At 42.2% G+C, this 21,061-nt stretch overlaps 2 protein-coding genes across 2 annotated transcripts; one reads left to right on the forward strand and one right to left on the reverse strand.

Moving 5' to 3' along the window:
- Positions 1–1,750: 1,750 nt before the first annotated feature.
- On the reverse strand, positions 1,751–13,942 carry CycH (cyclin H). Its single transcript, XM_065429399.2, has 10 exons — positions 13,601–13,942; positions 13,344–13,451; positions 12,995–13,068; positions 11,838–12,039; positions 10,937–11,044; positions 6,162–6,217; positions 6,010–6,080; positions 3,478–3,589; positions 3,313–3,385; positions 1,751–3,210 (listed from the first exon to the last, which is right to left on the reverse strand). The coding sequence occupies exons 1-10, from the start codon at positions 13,721–13,723 to the stop codon at positions 3,151–3,153; spliced, it is 987 nt and encodes a 328-aa protein (XP_065285471.1). The 5' UTR covers positions 13,724–13,942; the 3' UTR covers positions 1,751–3,150.
- Positions 13,943–15,457: 1,515 nt separating this feature from the next.
- LOC135899984 (RNA guanine-N7 methyltransferase activating subunit) lies at positions 15,458–19,230 on the forward strand. Its single transcript, XM_065429400.2, has 2 exons — positions 15,458–15,933; positions 18,732–19,230. The coding sequence occupies exons 1-2, from the start codon at positions 15,701–15,703 to the stop codon at positions 18,931–18,933; spliced, it is 435 nt and encodes a 144-aa protein (XP_065285472.1). The 5' UTR covers positions 15,458–15,700; the 3' UTR covers positions 18,934–19,230.
- The last annotated feature ends 1,831 nt before the right edge of the window (positions 19,231–21,061 follow it).

The following is a 21,061-nucleotide window of genomic DNA, read 5'->3' on the forward strand; positions in this document are numbered from 1 at the left end:
ACTACTATACAATAGCTTGTAGATCTAAAATATTTATTGTGTATATGTAGAGGCTGCCTCCTTGTTCAAGGTGACAATAGCATCACCTTGCTGTAAGACAATTTGTGATTGTCCCACCTTACATCTATTCCTATTCTATCATCCTTCACCGATTTTCCAGCCTCTTACTTCTCTGTTCTTGTGGCTGCTCTTAAATGCCAATGCTTCCTGGATCTTTGTGCTAGCCTCATCTATCAGACCCAAGGGCATCATAGTTTATTAATGTATGCTTAAAGGGGTAGGCGAATACTATTTAGTTTCAAAAAAGAACTGTATATTACACAGTAACTATCTGTATTCGAGAAATGACTATTCAGTATTTTCCAAAACTTGAAAATAACCAAATATTTCGAAACAACCTATTGTCAAGTCTAGCTCTGTGCGGAGATCTTGTGTTTAGAAGCAAGTGGAGACGACAGCTTTTTCTCCTACATGCTATCTTCATCAGGAAGCTGCAGCTTTCCTTCCTGCACCCCTCTTCTGTTGTAAAGGCTTTCTTTGAGTGAAAGTGCCATTATTGGCAATTACATCAATGCAAAGCCTGATGTAATAACACGTCACTTGGTCTGAAATCTAGGCACCATGCTCTTTGTAGAATGGCAGCAGTAGCAAAGAATGCTCACCCCCCCCCCCCCATCTTATTATAGAAAAAGAGGGGGGGGAGGAGAACACACCACACCAGAGGCCACATAGCCCACAAGGTGGCTCAAACTGCACTGAGATTTTTTTAAATAGGAATGAGCAGAATACCAACACCTAAGTTACCGATTTTCTTGAATTTACAATTCCAGTGTGCACACTGCAATGTGCAGGAACAAACAACTGCAATTCTTTTCTCAACAAGTGGTCTTTGTGCACAACCAAGATTCATTATTATTGACAGCCTGCTTTATGGAGAGCATAGACCCTTTTCGTGGAGCAGTTTGCTTTAGAGGTACAAGATGGTGCTTTCGCTGGCATGCAGCATGTTGCCTTAGTGAAAGTGCACAAATTATGAAACCATTACCGCTTCTGCCCTGCTACTGTACGATCAGCTGTTGGACATCCAACTGTGTGTTCACTAAAGCACTGAGCTCCATTCATGCTAACAAATGTGGAATAGTAGAGGGAAGACGTATGCAATAGTTGGCTACGAAAAAAATGAGTTGCATATTAAGGGATGAAATGAATCTGTACAACCAAGTCCACTGACCGTTGTTACATAACGTCTGACTGTGTTGCCAAGTCTTTGCGACGCACAGCTTTCCTTGAGGATAAAAAAATTCACTCATTTGCCAGCGTTGCATTGCTAACCTCCAAAGAAAGGACTTCCACCCGGGAACAATAGCAAGAATGAGTACTACTGGTTACGCAGTTACAAATGAAGTAGCGCCGCTCCTTGGGATATCAAGTTTCTCACACGTTATCTGCACACGCCCACTTCAACTGATATGCAGACTTACGCCAATGCATAAAGAATAAGTGAATGGGCACACTTGAAACAATGCACCGAAGCAAGGGTGACGGCAACTACACCGTAACACATGAACGTTCAAAGCTGAACCTTTCATGATGGTCCACAGAGTAAATGAGTGACTAGAGATAATGCGTCTTTGCTACAAGCTATTACAAATTACAGAACATCTACGCACCAAGCCTGGTATGCAGCAAGAACAAGTCTATCAGAACTGAGCACACCCATGACTGATTAGGCAGAAAATAAACAACCCCATAGCGACCACACTGAGGAACTTTACTGAGTCAGAAACATGACAAGCCACTGATTCTAAGTGTTTACCAGATAAAGAATGAAGAGCAAAACACACTGACCCTAATTTAATTCATAAATGGAAAGTTTGGACAGCTTGAAATACATTTTTAGCCTTTAGAACAAGCACTATACATGCGCTGTTTGGACAAGCTGTAATGAGGCCCGGAAGCACTTACTTGTCCTCCGAAGCTGTGGCGAAAGCTTCGTATTGACTGCCTAATCACCGTCGACAATATTTGTAGAAACACAAGTGTGCTAAACTGCTCCAGGGTGTCATGCACATCTATTGTAAATATGGATGCAACAGAAGAAGCTGAGGCAAGCAATGGACGCATGACCATTTGATCAAACATGCCAGCACCCACAGAATCGCCGTGAAAGGGGTCTGGTTGGGAACCAAAGTATCCACATTATTGAGGTGGAACTAACATTTCAAGACTTATGGCACTGAAACAACTATAAGAAAAGGTTTTCACATTACCTGACCATCTAGTGTCTGTGCTTTCAAAGGGGCCACAACATTGAATGTGCTGGTGAAAGTAGCCATAACCACCCAAATTAGTAACACTCCACAAAACGAGTCATTCATGCAAATCAGAACACTCTTCTACAACACTACAACACAGGTGAAGCGTGCTACCTGACAAACCATATATGGGCAAAACAAACCACAGCGCAGCAGCAGTCCCAGCTCTGATTAGTAAGCGGTTGGCATTGAGCTCCTTTCTACGAAATTATGTCACGCAGCTGAAAATCGGCGACATCTGTGGCACACTTTGTCTGAAGCGCTCGGATGATTGCGTAACACATGACGTAATCTGTTGCGAGTTTAGTCACTTCTAAATGTCATGCTCTTTGCCTTAATACATTTGCCCCACCTATTAAAAAACCCATGTTAATTTGTGAAGCCACGTGACATCAAAATTATTGGCATATTGGTTAGTGTTTATAACAACACAGCTGTATGCAACATAGTTGGAGCTCTCACATCACAGCAACCAACCTGCTTGTGTGAATGGGTGAACCAAATGCCAGCCTTATCATGTTGATACACCCCAGAATAAAATCCGGGATTTTCATGGTAGGCCTTGTATCATAAACAGTGTCAATGGTTTTGGTCTATGTACAGTAAAATGCAAGCACATAGACTTTCTTTTTGATGCCGTTAGGTGGAGGGAAACAGAAAATGGAGTCGAAGAATGTCTCCACAGACCTCAAGCTGTTAAATATACACATTACATTTTATGATGAACCACGCTTGCAAACAGCTTCATTTTTGGCCATCATGTCATAACAGATACATGAGAAATTACCACTGATGTCCTCATATTATCAAACAAATGTGCAGTATCTACAGGCCGCTAAGGGGAACTTTCTAAGGCACTTGATCCTCCCATTGAATCGTCCACTTGTCGGTGCTCCTGTAAACAGAGATAATAAAGATCATGTTACAAACTCCAGCAGTTAAAAAAAGAAAAATACTAATTGACTAGAGCTATTGTACAGCAGCTGGGAAAATTTACCTCCGAAGTCCTGGCATATTTTGAGCTTGACTGGTGATCATCATCTAGCCCATCTTGCATTTTGCGTTTGTACCTAGAAAACAAATGTTTTGCAAAAAATTGTCATAGAATCTGCCTCATCGTCCCCTGAACTAGGTACAACGACAGTCATGAGCTTAAACCTACACTTGGCTGTCTGGGTTGTTCTCCTGGTTCCTACACTTCTCAAGCTTCTGTTCACAGGCGCGTACCTTCTCTTTTGGAGGCACCTCGATGGCTCTTACCATAAGCCACAGCTCTGCAACAGGTGTAATGTCACACAATTAAATGGCCTGCAGCCATTTGCAGGCCTCAAGTGAAGACCAAACAGTGGAAGTACTTTTGACACACAAAGAGGAGAAAAACTGTTTGGATGGCTTAACAAAATCAGTGTGGCAAGAGATGCCCAAAGGCTCATTCACATCGGCGCCTTGAGGAGGTCGTGCAATCATCTGCGACAGGCAACCAAAAAGCGACTGAAGGCGACTGATGCTCACACCAGCAAATGCGACTGGCCAGTCACCATCTGCTCACAACTGCACCACCACATAAAATAAGTAATAGCATATACAGATGTCCTGTCCTGCACATCTGATCTGTTTAGCAGTTTTGCAACTGTGGTCACACAACTGAAAAATCGAGCAGCGTGTTGACTAGGTCGAAATGATCACTTTTCTCAAAAAGCGACCACTTGCAACCAAGTTGGTTATTTGACTGCTGTCATTTGCCGGTGTATATGAGCCTGAAGGCTAGTACAACAAAAAATGCTCACTTGGATCCCCTTATAGTATGAGACACCAATGTCACATTACAGTATGAGACACCAACACCACACACAATTTAACTGGCGCTATACTGCGCTTCTTTTTAAAGAGAGGCTGATCTTACAGACAGTGTAATCAAAGTTGGGTTGATTTTGGAGATGCTGTAATCAAAGGCGGTGGCTTCATGCTCTGATCCTATACCAGTGCATGCTAGACGTCCTCGCAAGGGTCTTAATGTAATTTGTAACATGACCTCATGCAGGAGGCAGTGCAACGTCATAGTGCCTATGCGCCTCATTGCACTAACCAACAAAGTTACTCAAAAACTGTTCTAGGCAGCATATCTGAGCAGGTTTACAGGGCTATCGCTTGGTTTTGACAATTGTCTTCCAATGGTTTCTGCACAATTTCTTATTTGGCAAATCAGCTCTGTGGAGGAAAGTTCATGAAAGGGAAAGTTGTCTTCCACCTGACCGCAGCACAAAGCTACAAAAAAATACTTATACAGGCTTCCCAGAAAGAAAGCTTCCCAGTTGAAGAAAAATACGCCCTGATTCAGGGAACGAACCCGGGACTAACCCTTTCCGTGGCGGCCACTTTACCATGTGAGCTAACTAGGCGGCTAACAGATCAAGGCCTAATTAATCAACAACTCGAATGATAGGGACATTAATATGGCAAATCAGCTTCTGGCCTTTGCAGGTTACAATCAGCCTTTGTAGTTTTGTGCTACAGTCGGGCGGATTACAATTTTCGCTTTCATGAATTCTTTAATTGTAAAATCATCTTTAATCACCCGGTAGCATACACGTTGAAGCTTGGTTTCTTCAGGTGAAAATTACTTGCATGGCAAATTGCAATGCTCAGATAGTCTATTGGATGACTTCAACTTTTAGCTCCTTAATGATTTACTTGAAGCATGCACCATTAATATATATTGAAAAGCAAAGAAAGAAAGTTGGTCAGAATGTCTTCTACGTACACATAATTATGTGAAAGGCCTATGTGCAATCACTCTGTAGCTGATTTATTAACCCATCAACTGTTAATCACGAGTAAACTTGTTATGACCAAGGTTGTGACACCTACTGAAGATTTCTACTACCAATCCATGCAAACCAACGCTAGGAACAAAGAGGCATTGCAGTCATTCTAGGCTTGTCTGTGATTGAGTTTGTGCTGATAGCACATGTTGCAACTGCAAAATAAAGCTTGGCAATAATGAATCCAAATCAGCTTAGCAAAGATGTTGTGGCTAGCACCAGCTTTGAGATTATCAAAAACCAGAATGTGTTATAACATACATACCATAGGAAGCCAACAAACACCGACACCTAGGACAACAAGTTGTCTATGTTGTCTAGGACCTATGTTGTCCTTGGTGTCAGTGTCTGTTGGCTTCCTGTGGTATGGCTAATAAAAAATTGTGCCCCTCGGTTAACCCCCCTTTCTTCTCGTTTATAATATACGTTGGCATTCCAGTTAATAGAAACTTCTCAAAAGCTTCTGTAGAGTGCTTCAGGACAAAACTAACTGGAAAAATTGATCTCTCAAAAGTGGTGCTGGTCCCAGGACCATGCCCAGTGGATGCGACTTCAATGCTGTCCTGCATACATGTTGCCACCGCAACATGTATGTGCTCTAAAGTCAATAACTAAAGTGGCGGGAAAACTTTGTTGATCAGCTACATGAACATTGCAAATTGTCATGGTCTGTCAATTCAAGTATGTAATCCACCTGAACAAATGGGACAATGCTATCTGTGACAGGCAATTTTAATATAATGGCTCGAGATACAAAAAGAAAGGCAGTGCAGAGGTATGCATTAGCTGTTATGACTGCTGTTCTCATTCTCCTGTAAACCGCTCACTGAGCAAAGGAATGTTGATAATGACCAAAGAAAGTGCAGACTAACTTTTGACAGTGTCCTTGATGTGGTGAAGCGTCTCACGTGGGCTGCCAGCAAACAGGAAATCTGTTATGTACCTGTTTCACAGAGCAGAGAGATAGATCAATACACAGGCAGATGAGCAAAAAGAGCAGGTGCAACAGGATGGGAGAACTCACGTTTCAAAGTTGGCCTGGGCTTTGTTAGCAGCATACAGAACAGCAGTGAGGGCAATCTACAGGCAGCAAGAAAGGGGTGAAGAAGCACTGTCATGCTATGGCACAGTGAGTTGTGCAAATCATAGCAATAATACGTAGTCTTCACAAAACCATTTTTCAGCATACTACATTTAATTAGGATGAGTATGGAGAGAGCATGAAAATATGACAATCGTACTACAATTATGTCAGCTTAATTAAAGAATTACTGACAGGACATTTTCAACGTATCATTTCATTATATTGAATTATGTTCAAACCCTGTAAATCACAGAATAATGGCATGTGTCAGAGCACCCTAAGCAATTCACCATATAGTACTTATTTTTACAAACTAGTTTTGGTTTCAATACCAAGGAGGTGGATGTGTCGGGACCCGTATGCTTGATCTGTTCCTCTTACCACCACGACTGCAACACACGGGCACAGCCAGCAGAAACACACGTAGCACTCTGTCCCCACCTGGAGGTCTTAGTTGATAATTCAAGGCGACAGTGTGCCAATAAATGCAGCAATATCGGACTAACGCCTGCTAACTAAGTGTGGTGTCTTGAATGGTAGTAAGCAGACGACAGGTGATATAAAAACCACTGGCATCAACACAGTGTCCCCTGGTAAAAGGGCGGGAGAATACGTGGATATACATCGGGCATCTTCCCTCATCTGCTTTTAGAGACGTCCTCCAAATCGTTTAAGAAATGCAAGCAATCAGATTGATAGCACAGGAAGGGCGAGTGAACGCAATTTACATTGTCATTACATAGTTAAAATGCTTACTATACTTATAGTGGAATCTACATATTATGTGCCCATTTCATTTACAGCTTGTTCGAAACAATTTCCACAAACATTTTTATATTTAGCATTGGTTATGTTCATTTTTATGATCTGGATACAGTGTTGTAGTTGCATATTTTGTGCTCATGCCACTTTCATGAGTCATAAATTTAGCATATCTTTCACATTGTAGCTTAAGTGTGCTGCTTTATGTTTCATTAGAATCTGCAAAAATTTGAGTGTGAGACCTGCCCACTTATCTGGCAAGCACGCCGAGTGGGAACACTTAAAGTTCAGTGCTACCAATCGAAGAGTGAGCGCATACATGTGTCAGAGATGGCATGTGGGCAAGTCATCCTGGTGGAGCCACTGCATCTGCATTCAAAACATTTCAACTACCAGCGTAGTGCAAAATGTCATGTCCACTTCGACGAAATGGAGCACCAGTGCAAATATCTGGGCATACCTCTCCAGCGCAGCAAGTGTGTCTACACTGAAGACATTTCAAGTACCAGCATGTACGGCAGCACCATTGCCAGCGGAACTGTAGAGTACAAAGTGGTGTTCTCCCTAGCTGTTCATCAATGGAACTCTGCCTGGACTCTGTGCCAAATATTTTTGGATGTGAAAGTGTGGGTGAACTGGTAAAGCACTGACTTGGGGCTACATGTGTGAAAGGTTTTTGTCATTGAGAGTGCTTTTTACAGCGAAGCTGTTAGCCCCTACTTGGTCAGCATTTTTTGCATCCGTGTCCGTTACCGAAAATGCGGGTCGATCGCGGCGGCAGTGCAGGGCCAGAAGCGATGGCTCGTACCCCCGTAAGGCAGAGGCTTCAGCAAAGCGCACAGTGCACACATTCTTTGGAAGCATTGATGCACCATATAGAACAGTGTACCTTTCAATAAAGAACAAGTGCAAAACAAGCATCCAAGCGACATAATTGATAAGGTGTGCATGGTAACAATGCGAAGCATGTAGCGCTCCCCGCATACGCTTCCCAATAGCGATTACCGGTACTGCTCTGCAAGCTGCCACGGCGATGGCACGACGTGGGAAGTGACGTCCCTAGCCTTGTGTATATGGAATAACCAGCCTAGCACCTTAAGCGTTGTTGCAGCACCACTACGGGCAGTGGCATGCTATCAAAATTACCATCACTCTAAAGCAGTAAAGCACTGCATACCCCCATAGCAGTTGTAGTGGTAGTATTAAATAGCTTCGCTGGACATCCACTTCCGCAGGGCCGGGATGGAGAGCCAATTTCTTTTATTTACTTTAGGAGACTGCAGATGTGTGCAAGGTGTACTGATGTATTTATGTGCTTGTAAATGATTCATTGCGACCTTATGCCAGTTTTTGCGAGAGTGGCACATATGTGCCTTTTGTACAATGCTGTTTATATAATCGGATTCGTATTTATTATGACCGTTGCTCCCTTGGTTACTGAAGCCCAGCTTCCTGTGCATTCCAGTTAATTTCCAGGTTCAAAACATTCAATTATGGGGTTTTACATGCCAAAACCACTACCTGATTATGAGGCACGCCATAGTGGGGGACTCCGGAAATTTGGACCACCTGGGGTTCTTTAATGTGCACCTTAATCTAAGTACATGGGTGTTTTCGCATTTAGCCACCATCGAAATGTGGCCACCACGGCTGGGAAATTGCCAGGTTTATATAATTTTGTAATAATAAGGGTTGCACATTCATTTCTTGAGTACTAGAGTACTATGATCATTTTAGTTATGTATAGCGTTACCGAGTCTCATCGTACTCTGCGTTACAGTACTGCTCACTTGTTACACAGATTTCTTTATATGAGTATTCTTTATGATCATTCACGAGACTGTTTTTTAGTTTTAAGGTTCTTTAAATTCTCTCACCAATACTATATTTGATGTACCGTACAGGCAATATTTTCAAGCTTAATATGTTCCTGTTCGGTTTTTATCACAGGATTTATTTTTGATCGTATGTGTCGTTATTCACTTTCGTGTTCCTAGATTATTGGTAACATAGCTTGTAGGCTGATACCATGCGATTAAATCTCACATTTTCATTATGCTTCTTGCAGTTGCTGTGATATCAATTTCTAAATAACTCTATTATGCAAAAAAGGTTAGGCGTGCAGACAGGACACAAAAGAACTGTTGTCCACTTCTCTTGTGTCCTGTCTGCACGCCTCACCTTTTTTGCATAATGAATCCTTACCAACTATCTCAGCTTTCTGTTGTTATAAAAAACTCTAGTCTGTTCATCTGATAGAATACGCTCTTTACTGTGCAAAAGAAGAAACTTTAATACACTTCGCATTCTTACTGTTCTTCATTGTATGCGTACTTATGAACTTCGTTTATGCATGTCATTGTTGATCAATTTCTTGTTCATAAAGAATTGTTTCTGGTAGCTTTAGTGATTCTTGATTTGCTTTTCATTCGATTTGCCTTGCATTTCTCATAAACTTTGCACAAACCTTGCATAAGTACAATATTTGCAATAAAGTGTTGGTTTGTGACATGTTCGTTTCATGTGCTCTTGGCACGAAAATCCTGGCCTGACTGATTGTCAAGGCGCGCCCATTTCTTTGCGGGATGTCATTCCCATTTTGTTTATAAACATTGTTGCTGCATACCAAAAGTGGCATTGCGAATTTATTTTCGTGGACATGTGCCTTTTCGGGTGACTTGGCCGAGGATGCGTCGGCCTCTACAGGCAACAGTGCTTGGCACTGCGCCAGGAGCTCAGTAGCACTAGACACCATCGCTTCGACTCACCTGGAAACCGCGAAAACGAGCTTCAGATTATCATAAACCTTTCAAGACTGCTTCTAGACCAGCTTTTAGATAACATATTAAAGGCGTTTAGAAATTATATATGATGAGCCCTGGCAAAGGGATTATTTGTTTCTTTCCCAACCCTATTTCAAGACCAGCTTTTCGAATACGTTTTGAAGAGCTGTTCTAGATTGTCTGAAGTAATTAAGCTGTACATTAGCAGGCATTAACGATGTTTAACCAACCAAGTTGCCTTACTCGTCTCTTCTTTAAACCGTTTATTTCGTCTCGGATAAACAATATAAAAACGTTATGTATCTCTTTTGTGCTACTTGGGTTGGCCCACAGAGCTGCCACGACCGCTGTGCTTGACTCAAAATGCCGCCATTGCAAAATATGACAATATGTTGGGTTTTGACAGTGTCTGGAATAGCACATTTGCTTACTTTTTTGTAATGAATGTCATCATACCAAGAGTTATAGCTACATAATGTCAGCAAGTATTCCACTGTGTCATGACATCAACATAATGTAAATGACACTGTGTCTGGCATTTTGAGACCAACTTTAGTATTAAAATATCCTACAAGTGTTTCCCAACCTTCATACTTATTGTCATCCTTTTATGTGTAGGAAGCATGAGGCAGAGTTTCTAGTAGTTTCAATATATGTATCAGTACTCCATTTACAGAAGTTAACTGAATATATCTAAAGCTAACCATTAGTCCGCCGAAATGGTATAGCATGTTAACATAACTTACAAACCAGACAAACAACATATGTTGACACTGGAAATGCATAAAATACAGAACTACTGCACTACCCAAAGGCTCACTCACTAAATATGTGAACGCAAAAGAGCCAGCATTTTTCAAGATGGAAAAGGGGCCAAGTCTCCTCCTTTTTCTTCAGTCTGTCAGTGCATTTAGGCATGTTAAAGAGTATCCAAATCATGAAACCCTGCGTGGCTGTTACTAAAGACCCTCTATACTGCTCTCGTCCACCGGTGACATAAGGCACGATGAAGGGGCTTTAGCTGTTACCATTATCTAGCGTAAATAGCACTTCTTACATTTAAATTGTGAAAGTGTGCACCTTCACGAAAGCAAACATGCAGAAGTAGCAGCACTAATGACAAAAAAAAAAGTTAAGTTCATTTAAAAGACAATCCACAGATGTTCATACCTGGGATGGCGCCATGAGAAGCATTGCATCTGTGAAGAGAGTTCGCTCAAGGAAGTCATCCATGTATAGCCTCAGCTTTTCTGGGTCTGGAAACTGAGAACACCTTGTCTGTGGTAGAAAAGGGAGGATTGTTTGTTGTATGCCTGGCAGCTCCTTTCGTGCACATTCGGTCACTTGGCAAAAGGTGCATAACTAAGTGCTAGCCCTCTGACTAATAGCATATAATATATTCGAATGGTCATCTTGGAGTGCTCTGGCAATGCTACAAAGTTTGTAAAAGACAGCTTTAAAGCTGTATTACAAGAATGAAACAGACAACAAAACATAATCAGGCTTCACTATCAACACTGGAGCTTCTTTATGTTAGCAGTAAAGCTTAGTTGTTGTTTTGTGCAATCTTAAGAGCACTCTCAAATGACCAGTCAAACATGCAGCAAGTTTAAACAGATTGCATTAGAGCGACCTGCAGAAATCTGTGTAATCATGTTAGAAGAAAACCTACAGAGGGGTCCACTATTAAAGGGAACACTTGAGCACAGAGCTTGCAGGATTTTGCTCTCTTGCAAGGGTACAATAATCTAGATTTACTACAGATAATTTGTGGTTTCTAGCTCTGACTCCTAGCGGTACACCTGTGCAGTGCACTGTCATTGCTTCCGCAGCCACTTGAAGGTAGGGCGCCAGCAGAGAGAGAAGCGTGTATATGAGTGTTCTTTTTAACAGTGGACCACAATGTACTATACTGGTTTTCTTCTGTTGACTGCAATGCCACATGCCAGCGTAATGAGACTGCTAATGGCATTGTTGCTTACAGAGGTGTTATGAGCAGCGGCTAGGGCTTTCATTAAAGCTTCTGGCAAACAACCCTTTAAAACAGAACATGATGAGAATAAATGCATACCTTGAGATCTATTAGGAGCCCCTCAAGTGGCCTATAAGGGTTGTGAATTGTGAGATGGTACTTCAATTGCTGCATGAGCAGAAGTTCATTGTTCAGGATAATGTCTGTGGCCTTTTCTCTGTCTCCACGCACATTGCTGACAAATTGTGCAATGGAAACATTGAACTCCTCCACTTTGCAGGCTAGGTAAACACAGGTCACTCTGCAAATTTTTAGAGCAACAGCATTAGCATAGGTTCTAGCAGGTAGTGCTACTAATCATACGTTTAAATGATGTGACGTCAGGATTCCTTTTAAACCAAATTCTGATGAAAAATGGACCAGTTTATTTATTGCAAAATTTTTCACTAATGTCACTGCAGACAATGTTTTAAGTTTTTATTTATTCTAAATCTCAATCATTATTGCAAAACTAAAGCCAGACAGAACTGTACCATATACCATGCGATAGACATGGAAAGACAATATGAAATCTTATGTTCACCTGCAGAGGACACTAAGAAATACTCCACTAAGTCACCTGTGTCCTCAACATCAAATGTCTTACTTTGAAACACCAAAAATGAGAAGCAAAGTGGGTATGCAGTGGCTTTCTTTTTGTCGAGTTTGCACCCCTGCCTTGCGACGTCCAAGTCACCAGAGCGCCACTCTCAGAAGACGAGAGGAGTGCGTCAAGAATCTCAGCGTTTCCTTCACTCAAAGAGCTGTACACTTCATCATCAGGCTCACTTGACTAGAAGCTGAAGCGAGCTTTTCTTTTTTGCGAAGGAGCCAACGAAGCTCAAGCTGCTGCTGGTGCCATTTTAAAAAACCCCAGTTGTCAACTTCTTTTACTTCCTCCACAAGAATAAACTCGCGTCTGCTTGTGCTGCGCCATGGATTGCGTGTTGCCATCTGTAGCACTGACAGGAAGCCACCTCGTCGATGGCATTCCTAGGGAAATTAAAGGTACCGTCAGTGAGCATAGCTCCTACTTGGTCCTTTTCAACAGAAACGCATGGATGAACCCAGCTCATCCAAAGCACGGAAGGGGGTTAAAATAACAATGACGCATACGAGAGGTGGCTACAGAGAAAGGCAATCAAAAGCTTACACGGCATGGGATGACAACCAACAATTACACTGAAAGAGATGCTATTTCTAACAAGGATACTTACAGCATGTGCTTAGGGTGGTAGTCCATCACAGAGTGATTGAGGTAGAAGCGCTTGAAGTAATGGAACGACGTACCCTGTTTGAAATGTAAGATTGGGGCGATATGAACAAGCAGCTCGCAAAGATACTGCACATCATCTGATGTAGTAATACCCGCAAGGTAAAGGACGACGTTAACGTAATAAAAATGTACTCCTATAGCCCGATAGCAGGTTTATCGGCCGGCTCAACAACATCGATAATGTTGCCATGAATGCCATAAGTTCCACAATATAAGAACACGAAAAATACGCTCTCTGCGCTAATTTTCTTATTACACAGAACTATAGAGCACAATGACGTTCTACTTACGATTACGCTCCTGGGAACAGGAGGTTGAAATTTTTTGCAGAAATCTCGGAGGGTGAACTCGTAGTGCTTGTAGATTGTCCTCTCTTCTTCCGGTGAAAGAAAGTCATCCTGAAATGATTCAAGGGCGGTCGTTACTGCGACGAAACCAAACAAGCGACCCGTTGTCGGTCGACAATGCGAATTTCTTAAAACTAATTTCCATTTCACTCATTAAAAGAATAGTTTCTTTTCCGCGTTACAGTGATAAGTTCCCTTACCGGAGACCTGTTCGCACTTTGTTGTCGGTTGATGAATCTGTCATTTGCTGCTTTCCTGAGCCTTGAGATTTGACCCTCGTCTTTAAAAATCCAACACTTGCTTTGAGTGCTGGTGGAAAACATAGTTTTTACGCACTATAGTGTTCTGCTTAGCGATGATGAAATTTAAGGCACAAGATCTACAATTAACGTCTCTACCATCGATAATTCCGCATCTTTACGTATTCATCAGACATGAGCGGCTTCTATCCACGCTACATTCGCCGCGAGCTGCGCGTCATAGAATAATGCGCGTTGCGTGCATCCATACACACACCAACGCGAACACACAAGAACAAACAAGAACAAACGATGGATGGATGGATGGATGGATGGATGGCGGCTATACCCTTTGTAACGGGCGGCGGCTGGCGCCACCTAGCCTTTTGTCCCCCCCCTCCTATTTTATTATTATTCTTTTTTTGCCCAACCTAGTTTTTACTCCCCTCCCCCCCCCCCAAGATAACTATCTAAAACAGTAGAGGAAACATTTTGTCCCCGATTTATGTTATTATCTATCCCTTGACTTCCTCCACCAATCCTCTAGCCTCCCCTTCGTTACTGCCACTCTTTTCTCATCTATTTGCCCTCGTTCCCCGGGAAAACCTAATGCCCCTTCCATATCTGCCTCTGTTCCCTCTGCCTGGGTCGGGCGAAGGGCTGTGCATCTCAGCACTATATGTTCAGTGGTCTCCATTTCTGCTCCGCAAGCTGCGCACCGAAGGTCCACGTCTTCAAATTTATCCCTGTATGTTTTCGTCCTCAAAACCCCCGTCCTAGCCTCGAATAATAGTGAGCTGCCCCGCGAGTTATCAAATAAGAGCTCTCTCTTAATCTCCTGTTTTTGTGACCTATACATTGATAGCGATGGCTTTCCGAGCATTCTTTCTTCCCACATTTTTCTTTCCGTCTCCTTCACCTCCTTTCCCACACTAGAACCACTTTGGATCCCCTCCCTCGGCTGTAGGTATCTATTCCTCAGCTTCCTCGTTCGGAGTGTCCACTTTGTGTTCAAACTTTTCATGTACAGATATTTGTACACTTTTCCTGCCCACCTTTTTTCCTCCAGTGCTGAGAGTCTCTGTTCAAATTTTATTTTACTTATTGCCTCTCTACCTTCAAATGACGTCCATCCCATGTCCCCCTGCACTCCCTCATTAGGGGTGTTCCCGTGTGCTCCTAAGGCCAACCTGCCTACACTTCTCTGTCTCGTTTCCATGCATGCCTGAACTTCCGATTTCATGCACAGTACTGAATTTCCGAATGTGAGGCCAGGTACCATAACCCCTTTCCATACGCCCCTAACCACCTCGTACCTATTATAGTTCCAAAGTGCCTTGTGTTTCATTACAGCCGAGTTCCTTTTCACTTTTTCAATCATGATTTTTTCCTGTTCTTCCAAGTACTTTTTGCCCTCGTTTAGCCATATGCCCAAATACTTGTATTTTTGAACATGATCAATCTTAGTGCTTTGTATTTCCAATGGCTCCCCCCTTTCTGCATTGTATACTATTACCCCAGACTTCTCTACAGTCCCAATTTTTCTCCCTCCTCTCCACATATGCTCATTAGTTCCTGGCGCTCGTCTCGATGGCGATGGTAAATGTAACAAATACAGAGTGGCTTGTTCGAACCAGGAGTTTTATTGTAACTTATCGTTCTCACATTTATACAATTCAGTGTACAAAAAGATAGCTTATATGAGACTTATCACACTTGCTGTGGCGCATAAAACATAGAGTTATGGCATAGAAGAAGGAAAAATGTGGTGACAGCGGTGGCTGCAAAGCCGGCTGTCGCCACGTTAACGCACTGGCCATGCCCTGCCGAAGCCAAGCCTGGCTAAGCCGCCAAGCAGCAGTATTTACAATGTACTAGAATACAGTTGATACCGACGCAAAGTAGCGTCGTTGTGTTTGAAGTGTTTGTTGATCGTTTAAACGCGAAAAAGCGTTGAGGCCCGCATTTAAACTGGCCAGATATACCACACTGACTTTCTCGTGCTTTGTGAGAGGTCGTGTTTTTCATCGCATTGTCTACGCATCTTCTTGAGGCTTCGACATGAGCGGATCTGATGAGAACGCGCAGTGTTCAAACACATCTGCCAGTGAAATCGAGGACCAGCAGAGCTCGAATAAATTACTGGACAAGCTCCTGCAGGAGTATGAAGAGAAGTTCAAGTACAGATACACTGACCAAGATTCTAAATACATGGATGTTGTCAACAAGCCACTGCCACCGCCTCCTGTTGTCTATCCTTGGTTTGTGCAGAATAGGAGATCTTACGACAGAAGGTATGCAATCGCAGTTCTGAAGTCACATTGTGTCAGCAGGCCATATCGTTATTACTCAGCATCTTTCAGACTATGTTTTGCAGTATTACTATGTGGAATTACAGCTTATAAGCACGTTTTACCTACTGTGACATCGAAAAAATAAACACATTAGAGTTTATCCTGCCGCTTGTCAATATGAGGTTTGAGACGTTCTTTAACAAATGTGAAACGGGAAATTGCGCCAGCAGCTGCAAAAAAATAAATAAAATAATAATAATAATAATAATAAATAAATAAAATAACACAAATGTATTTCAACATCTTCACACACTTGTTCAGCACAATCCGCTGTGAATCTTCATTGCCTTCATGGAAAAATATGTAAAAAACAAGCCAGCTAATAGCTGTGTTGGGGCCTCAACCTGTGATTCAGCCACAGGAATATTTTTTCTGCCATCCAGAATTTCGTTGTTGATTCCAAACAACTTCCCTGTTGCATCCATATGTGTGCGTTAAATATTTATCAATGCTCTCGATTTGTTTTCCTTTTTTGTTCCTCTCATGTAACTTAGCCTTTCTCATTACTGATACTTATGGGAAGATGATGATGACAATGCATGCACCATTGCAAGAACTACATGCTGCATAATGCATAGGGTAAAAAATAATGAGTTCCAGGGAGTGATCACACCGCATAGATGCCCACTCACTTTGTTGTCATCATTATGGTGCCAAAACCTAGAAAGGATGCTGCCACCCTCACAACCTGTAATGAGCTGACTGCGCCATCAGCATGTTGTCATTCAAGGTGCTGTTACTGTGTCACTGTCACAGCTACCAAAGTCTTGCAAGCAACCAAACCGATGCCTGCCAACTTGCAAGTCTTCTTGGACGACCTCGAAAACAAAGACCATTCCCTCACTGAAAACTACATCAAGATTGAGGAACTCTTGGCCAGTGATGATGACTATGAAGCAAATGTGACCAGAACGCTAGAGTACCATGAGAAAATCTTACACACAATCAACCAGTTTTGCAATGCTCTGAACTCTCAGCATCTGCATCACAACACTGCACTCACTGTGTACAAGTTGTGTGTTATATCACAAACTGTAAACTTAGGTGCCGATCTGGCATCTTTGTTAAGTGGAGATGCAGTGCAGGCACAACGGTGTGTAAGATTAAGGGAAGTGGAGGACAACAAAGATGGCACCAGTGTGGCACTGGTTGTGTGCGCTTTCTACACTGGTAAAAATAAAGAATTTACAAACAGCCATCACACCAAGTGGAAGTGCAGTGACATCATTCTCAACTCTGATAGCTTTAATGTCAGCCCTGGAGTTTTCATTTCTGTCACCACACATCCAAATTAGTGGCCAATCCCCCATAGTGGGTGTCAGCCATAGGTTTTGGAGCTGACAAGAACCTGCATCCTGCAAGACATTAACGCAACAGATTGCAATAGTCACTCTTCAAGGAAAGGCTTCCTGTGACCAGAGTGTATTTGGGACATACACCAGTGGTCTGAAACATGTGGCTCATAGAACTCTCAGGTGTGGCTCAGGGACAAAGGGTACTGCATGGCTACCGGTGTGGCACTTCAGGAAATATATGGACTGGATGCAGCCCTGCATAGGAGACGAGTTTGAGACGATCAACGTACGGGGTGTCCCAGCTATTGTTACCTAATGTTTAAAATATGCTGAAGCACTCTAGAGAATGTGACCAAATGGATGTTGTTGGCTATTGTATGGAGCAAGTCTCACTATTTTTTGTAGTTTGCTTATTGCATAATTAGTCAGGATTAATAACCCTACTTTGCAGGTATTAATTCTAGTGCAAAATGTTCAATACGAATGTTGTAGAGCATTCTAGAAAACATCTAATTCAGCAGTTGTGAAAATTGAATGATGACAGTATGATTACAGTACAATGACAGAGAAAGACGAAAGATTGACGTCGATGGAATGAGGAAGGTGGTATGACAATGGGATAATGTTACCGAAGTAATAAAAACGATAAAACGACAGCACGATGATGGCACGAAGAAAGTCGGATGACAAAGCTGGAATGACAACGATGCAATGATCATGACAGCATCACCACCCCAAACACAAACCTGGTAGTCCAAGCTATTAGACAACAAGGACAACTCTGTTGGAGTAGGAGGAGTGACGATGGCAGCACACAAGAGTCGGATCATGAAGCCGGAATTATGCTGATTTAACGACCACGACGGCATCACTATGGCGGTTTGAGAACGAATGATTGACGACTGTATGACGACGATGGCACGACGAGTGTCAGATGACAAAGCTGGAATGATGGCAATGCAACTGCCATGAAAGCATCACGAGCACGAGCCCATACTTAGTAGCTGAAGCTAATAGATAACATGGGCCACTGGGTCGGGATAAATCATGTGACAAGGACAGCATGACGAGAGCAAGATATCACGAAGCTGGAATGGCAACAATGGAATGACTACTACACATCATGACCAGCAGCATATACCTAGTGTCCTGAGCAGGTAGACAACTTCGGCCACTAGGGCGGTGCGAGCGTCTAGATAGATAGATAGATAGATAGGCTCAATATGGCCGAAGTAAGCAAAGAATGCTATTTGCATTAAAAAAAAAAATGCCCAGTATACTACCTACTTATAACACTTTTAGTCGAAGTGAAATTTTGCTGCAGTTGTCCTTTAACCAGGTGAAACAGAAGATTTATAATAAGCACATAGAGACGTGTAACTCAAGCTGCTATGTAAAGTTTTCTACATATGCTTGCTTCACACTTTTGTCATTGTCTTTCAGAGACAACCGCCAGGAGGGTTACAGTCATGGCAGGGGCGACAGGAATAACAGCTGGCACAGAGGAGGGAGGCAGTGGGAGGATCGACGCAGAGGCTACCAAGACTATGGTGGTGGTCACCGTGGTTACAGAGACCGTGAGGACCACAGGCAGGAATCACGTGACAACTACTCATACCAGCAAAGGCCAAGGAGAGACTACTGATCTCAAAGTGTGAATGTGAAATGAATGTCATTGTGTCTGAAAGTCTCATGCAATAAACATTTTCCTCAAAGATTTTCACCGCACTGAAACTGGGTGCTTGCAAGACTGTGATGGGATCATTCACTGGCCATAGCATTCTATGAACCTAGCGGCCGCCTGCAGATCACAATTCATACTCAAAAAGCAACGAACAGATATGTTCAATCATTGGATATAAAATATATATCGCCAATATCACTGTGTAACAAATGTATGCTTATGACAGATAAAATAAAGGTGTTCTTGTGTAGGATGCAACTTTGTTGTAATGAAGTTAAATTGTATAAATCAGTTTATTTATGCAGTTGTGGAAAAGTATCTCTACAACTATTGTGCCAGCTTCACATTTTGCTTGCATGGTTAGTAGACAAGTACATTAATTTGATGCACTCAGAAGAATGTGTTGAATGGGGAAATCTAGTTGAAAAAAATAAAAAGTTAAATATAGCAAATTGGCATGTACAAAATACGAGGCACTAAGCATTATGCAATATCAATACTTCGTGTAACTGTGCCTCAGTCTAAGCTACTTGCGGCCAGTCCCCAGAATGGAAAAGGAGCAATGGAATTCACTGTGGCATCTAACTGGAAATGCATAATGTACAGCATGTTGCGATCAGTTTTTCTTTACCTTTAAACCAAATGAGAGCTTTGCCGAAGTGATCTATGGTTCTGCAGTGTGGTTATATGTAAATGTCAAGAATATATGCGACTAAAGTAAGCTCACCTTTATTTTCAGCTTTGGATTGCTTCAGTCAGTGTTGAAATCATGACATGACAAGGCAGAAAGAGCCAACATGGAAATGAGGAGGGTCAATGTTGGAGCACGGCATTGGCCCAGGCTTACTTAACAAAAACAAACTTAAAAAAAAAAGACATTCTATGAGCTGCTCTTAATATGTTATTTTATTGCTATTGTGCTATCTTTTCACTTTGTATTTATTGCTCTACATTGACATTTGCTTTATGGTGTGTGCAGTAGACATCGAGGGCTTCCATCTTTACCATATTTACTATGTTTTTCGTGGGCCCTAAACCTTCATTGTGAACTCTGCAGGGTCAATGTGGCCAGTGCATTCTCCACTTTCATTATTCTTGCACCCAAGTTGGAATAGATATGTGCATTTAGATTTTTTTTTTTTCATTGCATTTCCATGCGGCATAACATCATAATGGAGTTCAATACTATAAGCATGCAGGCCCGTTTCATCTTCGCTGTTCACCCGATACAATGTTAAGGTTTTTATTCCTACAGGAACTATGTTTACTAATCAAGAGCCATTTTTACATATGTGTATATTCATTTTTATGCTTTCAACATAACGTATACACAAGCGCTGTAAATAAAATGCCTTGCCAGAAATTTTTTACTCTGCCTTTGCTCCTGTCGGCCTTTTTGTGCTGGCAATACAAATGTTTGCTGAAAAAAAAAATTGCACAGTTTTATTGCCACTGCAGTTTTATTGTACTGTATATTCATATATACCACCAAGCAAAGAATTGTACACACATAGTTTTTCCAGCAGGCACAGGCCATGCCTGGTTATGCAAGTGCAGGTTATGTCAGCGCTGAAGTTCCGGTATTTCTTGGGGGGTGGAGGGGGAGCCAGGCCCCCAGGGCCCCTCATGTGAATAGTGCTTGTCCTCTAGTTGCAAGGTAGGCTTTAGAGACAGCTCTTGTCCAACTGTTAATCACATTGTCTCAATCTTCCTGTGCACGGTGTTTTGTTTGGACCTTATGCACGTTTTTGTATATTTGAAACACATTCTGGGTTTAATATTGATTCAAGGTGTCCATGATCACCATGGAGTCGGTAAATGCAAGCAAGCTCTCAGTTTTGTGTGATATGTCAAAATTTTTAGCCAGCAGCTCTGCACAGCGCTAGTTACTTTCAAACAATCTCTTTTGTGTGGCAGCCAAAATTTCTGCACCTTGAGCCATGCTACACAAGGGCTCTGGAGTGAAATATATAACTTATCGCTGAGCGTCTTAAATGAGCACCGACAAGTCATTTCGGGCCTTTCATTCCTTTTTTTGCTGTAAATGAAAGTCTCCGAGCTCAAAACCCTGAGAAAAATACTTGCAAGC

This window comes from Dermacentor albipictus, chromosome 4 (assembly GCF_038994185.2).
Source record: "Dermacentor albipictus isolate Rhodes 1998 colony chromosome 4, USDA_Dalb.pri_finalv2, whole genome shotgun sequence".
Classification (NCBI taxonomy): Eukaryota; Metazoa; Arthropoda; class Arachnida; order Ixodida; family Ixodidae; genus Dermacentor; species Dermacentor albipictus.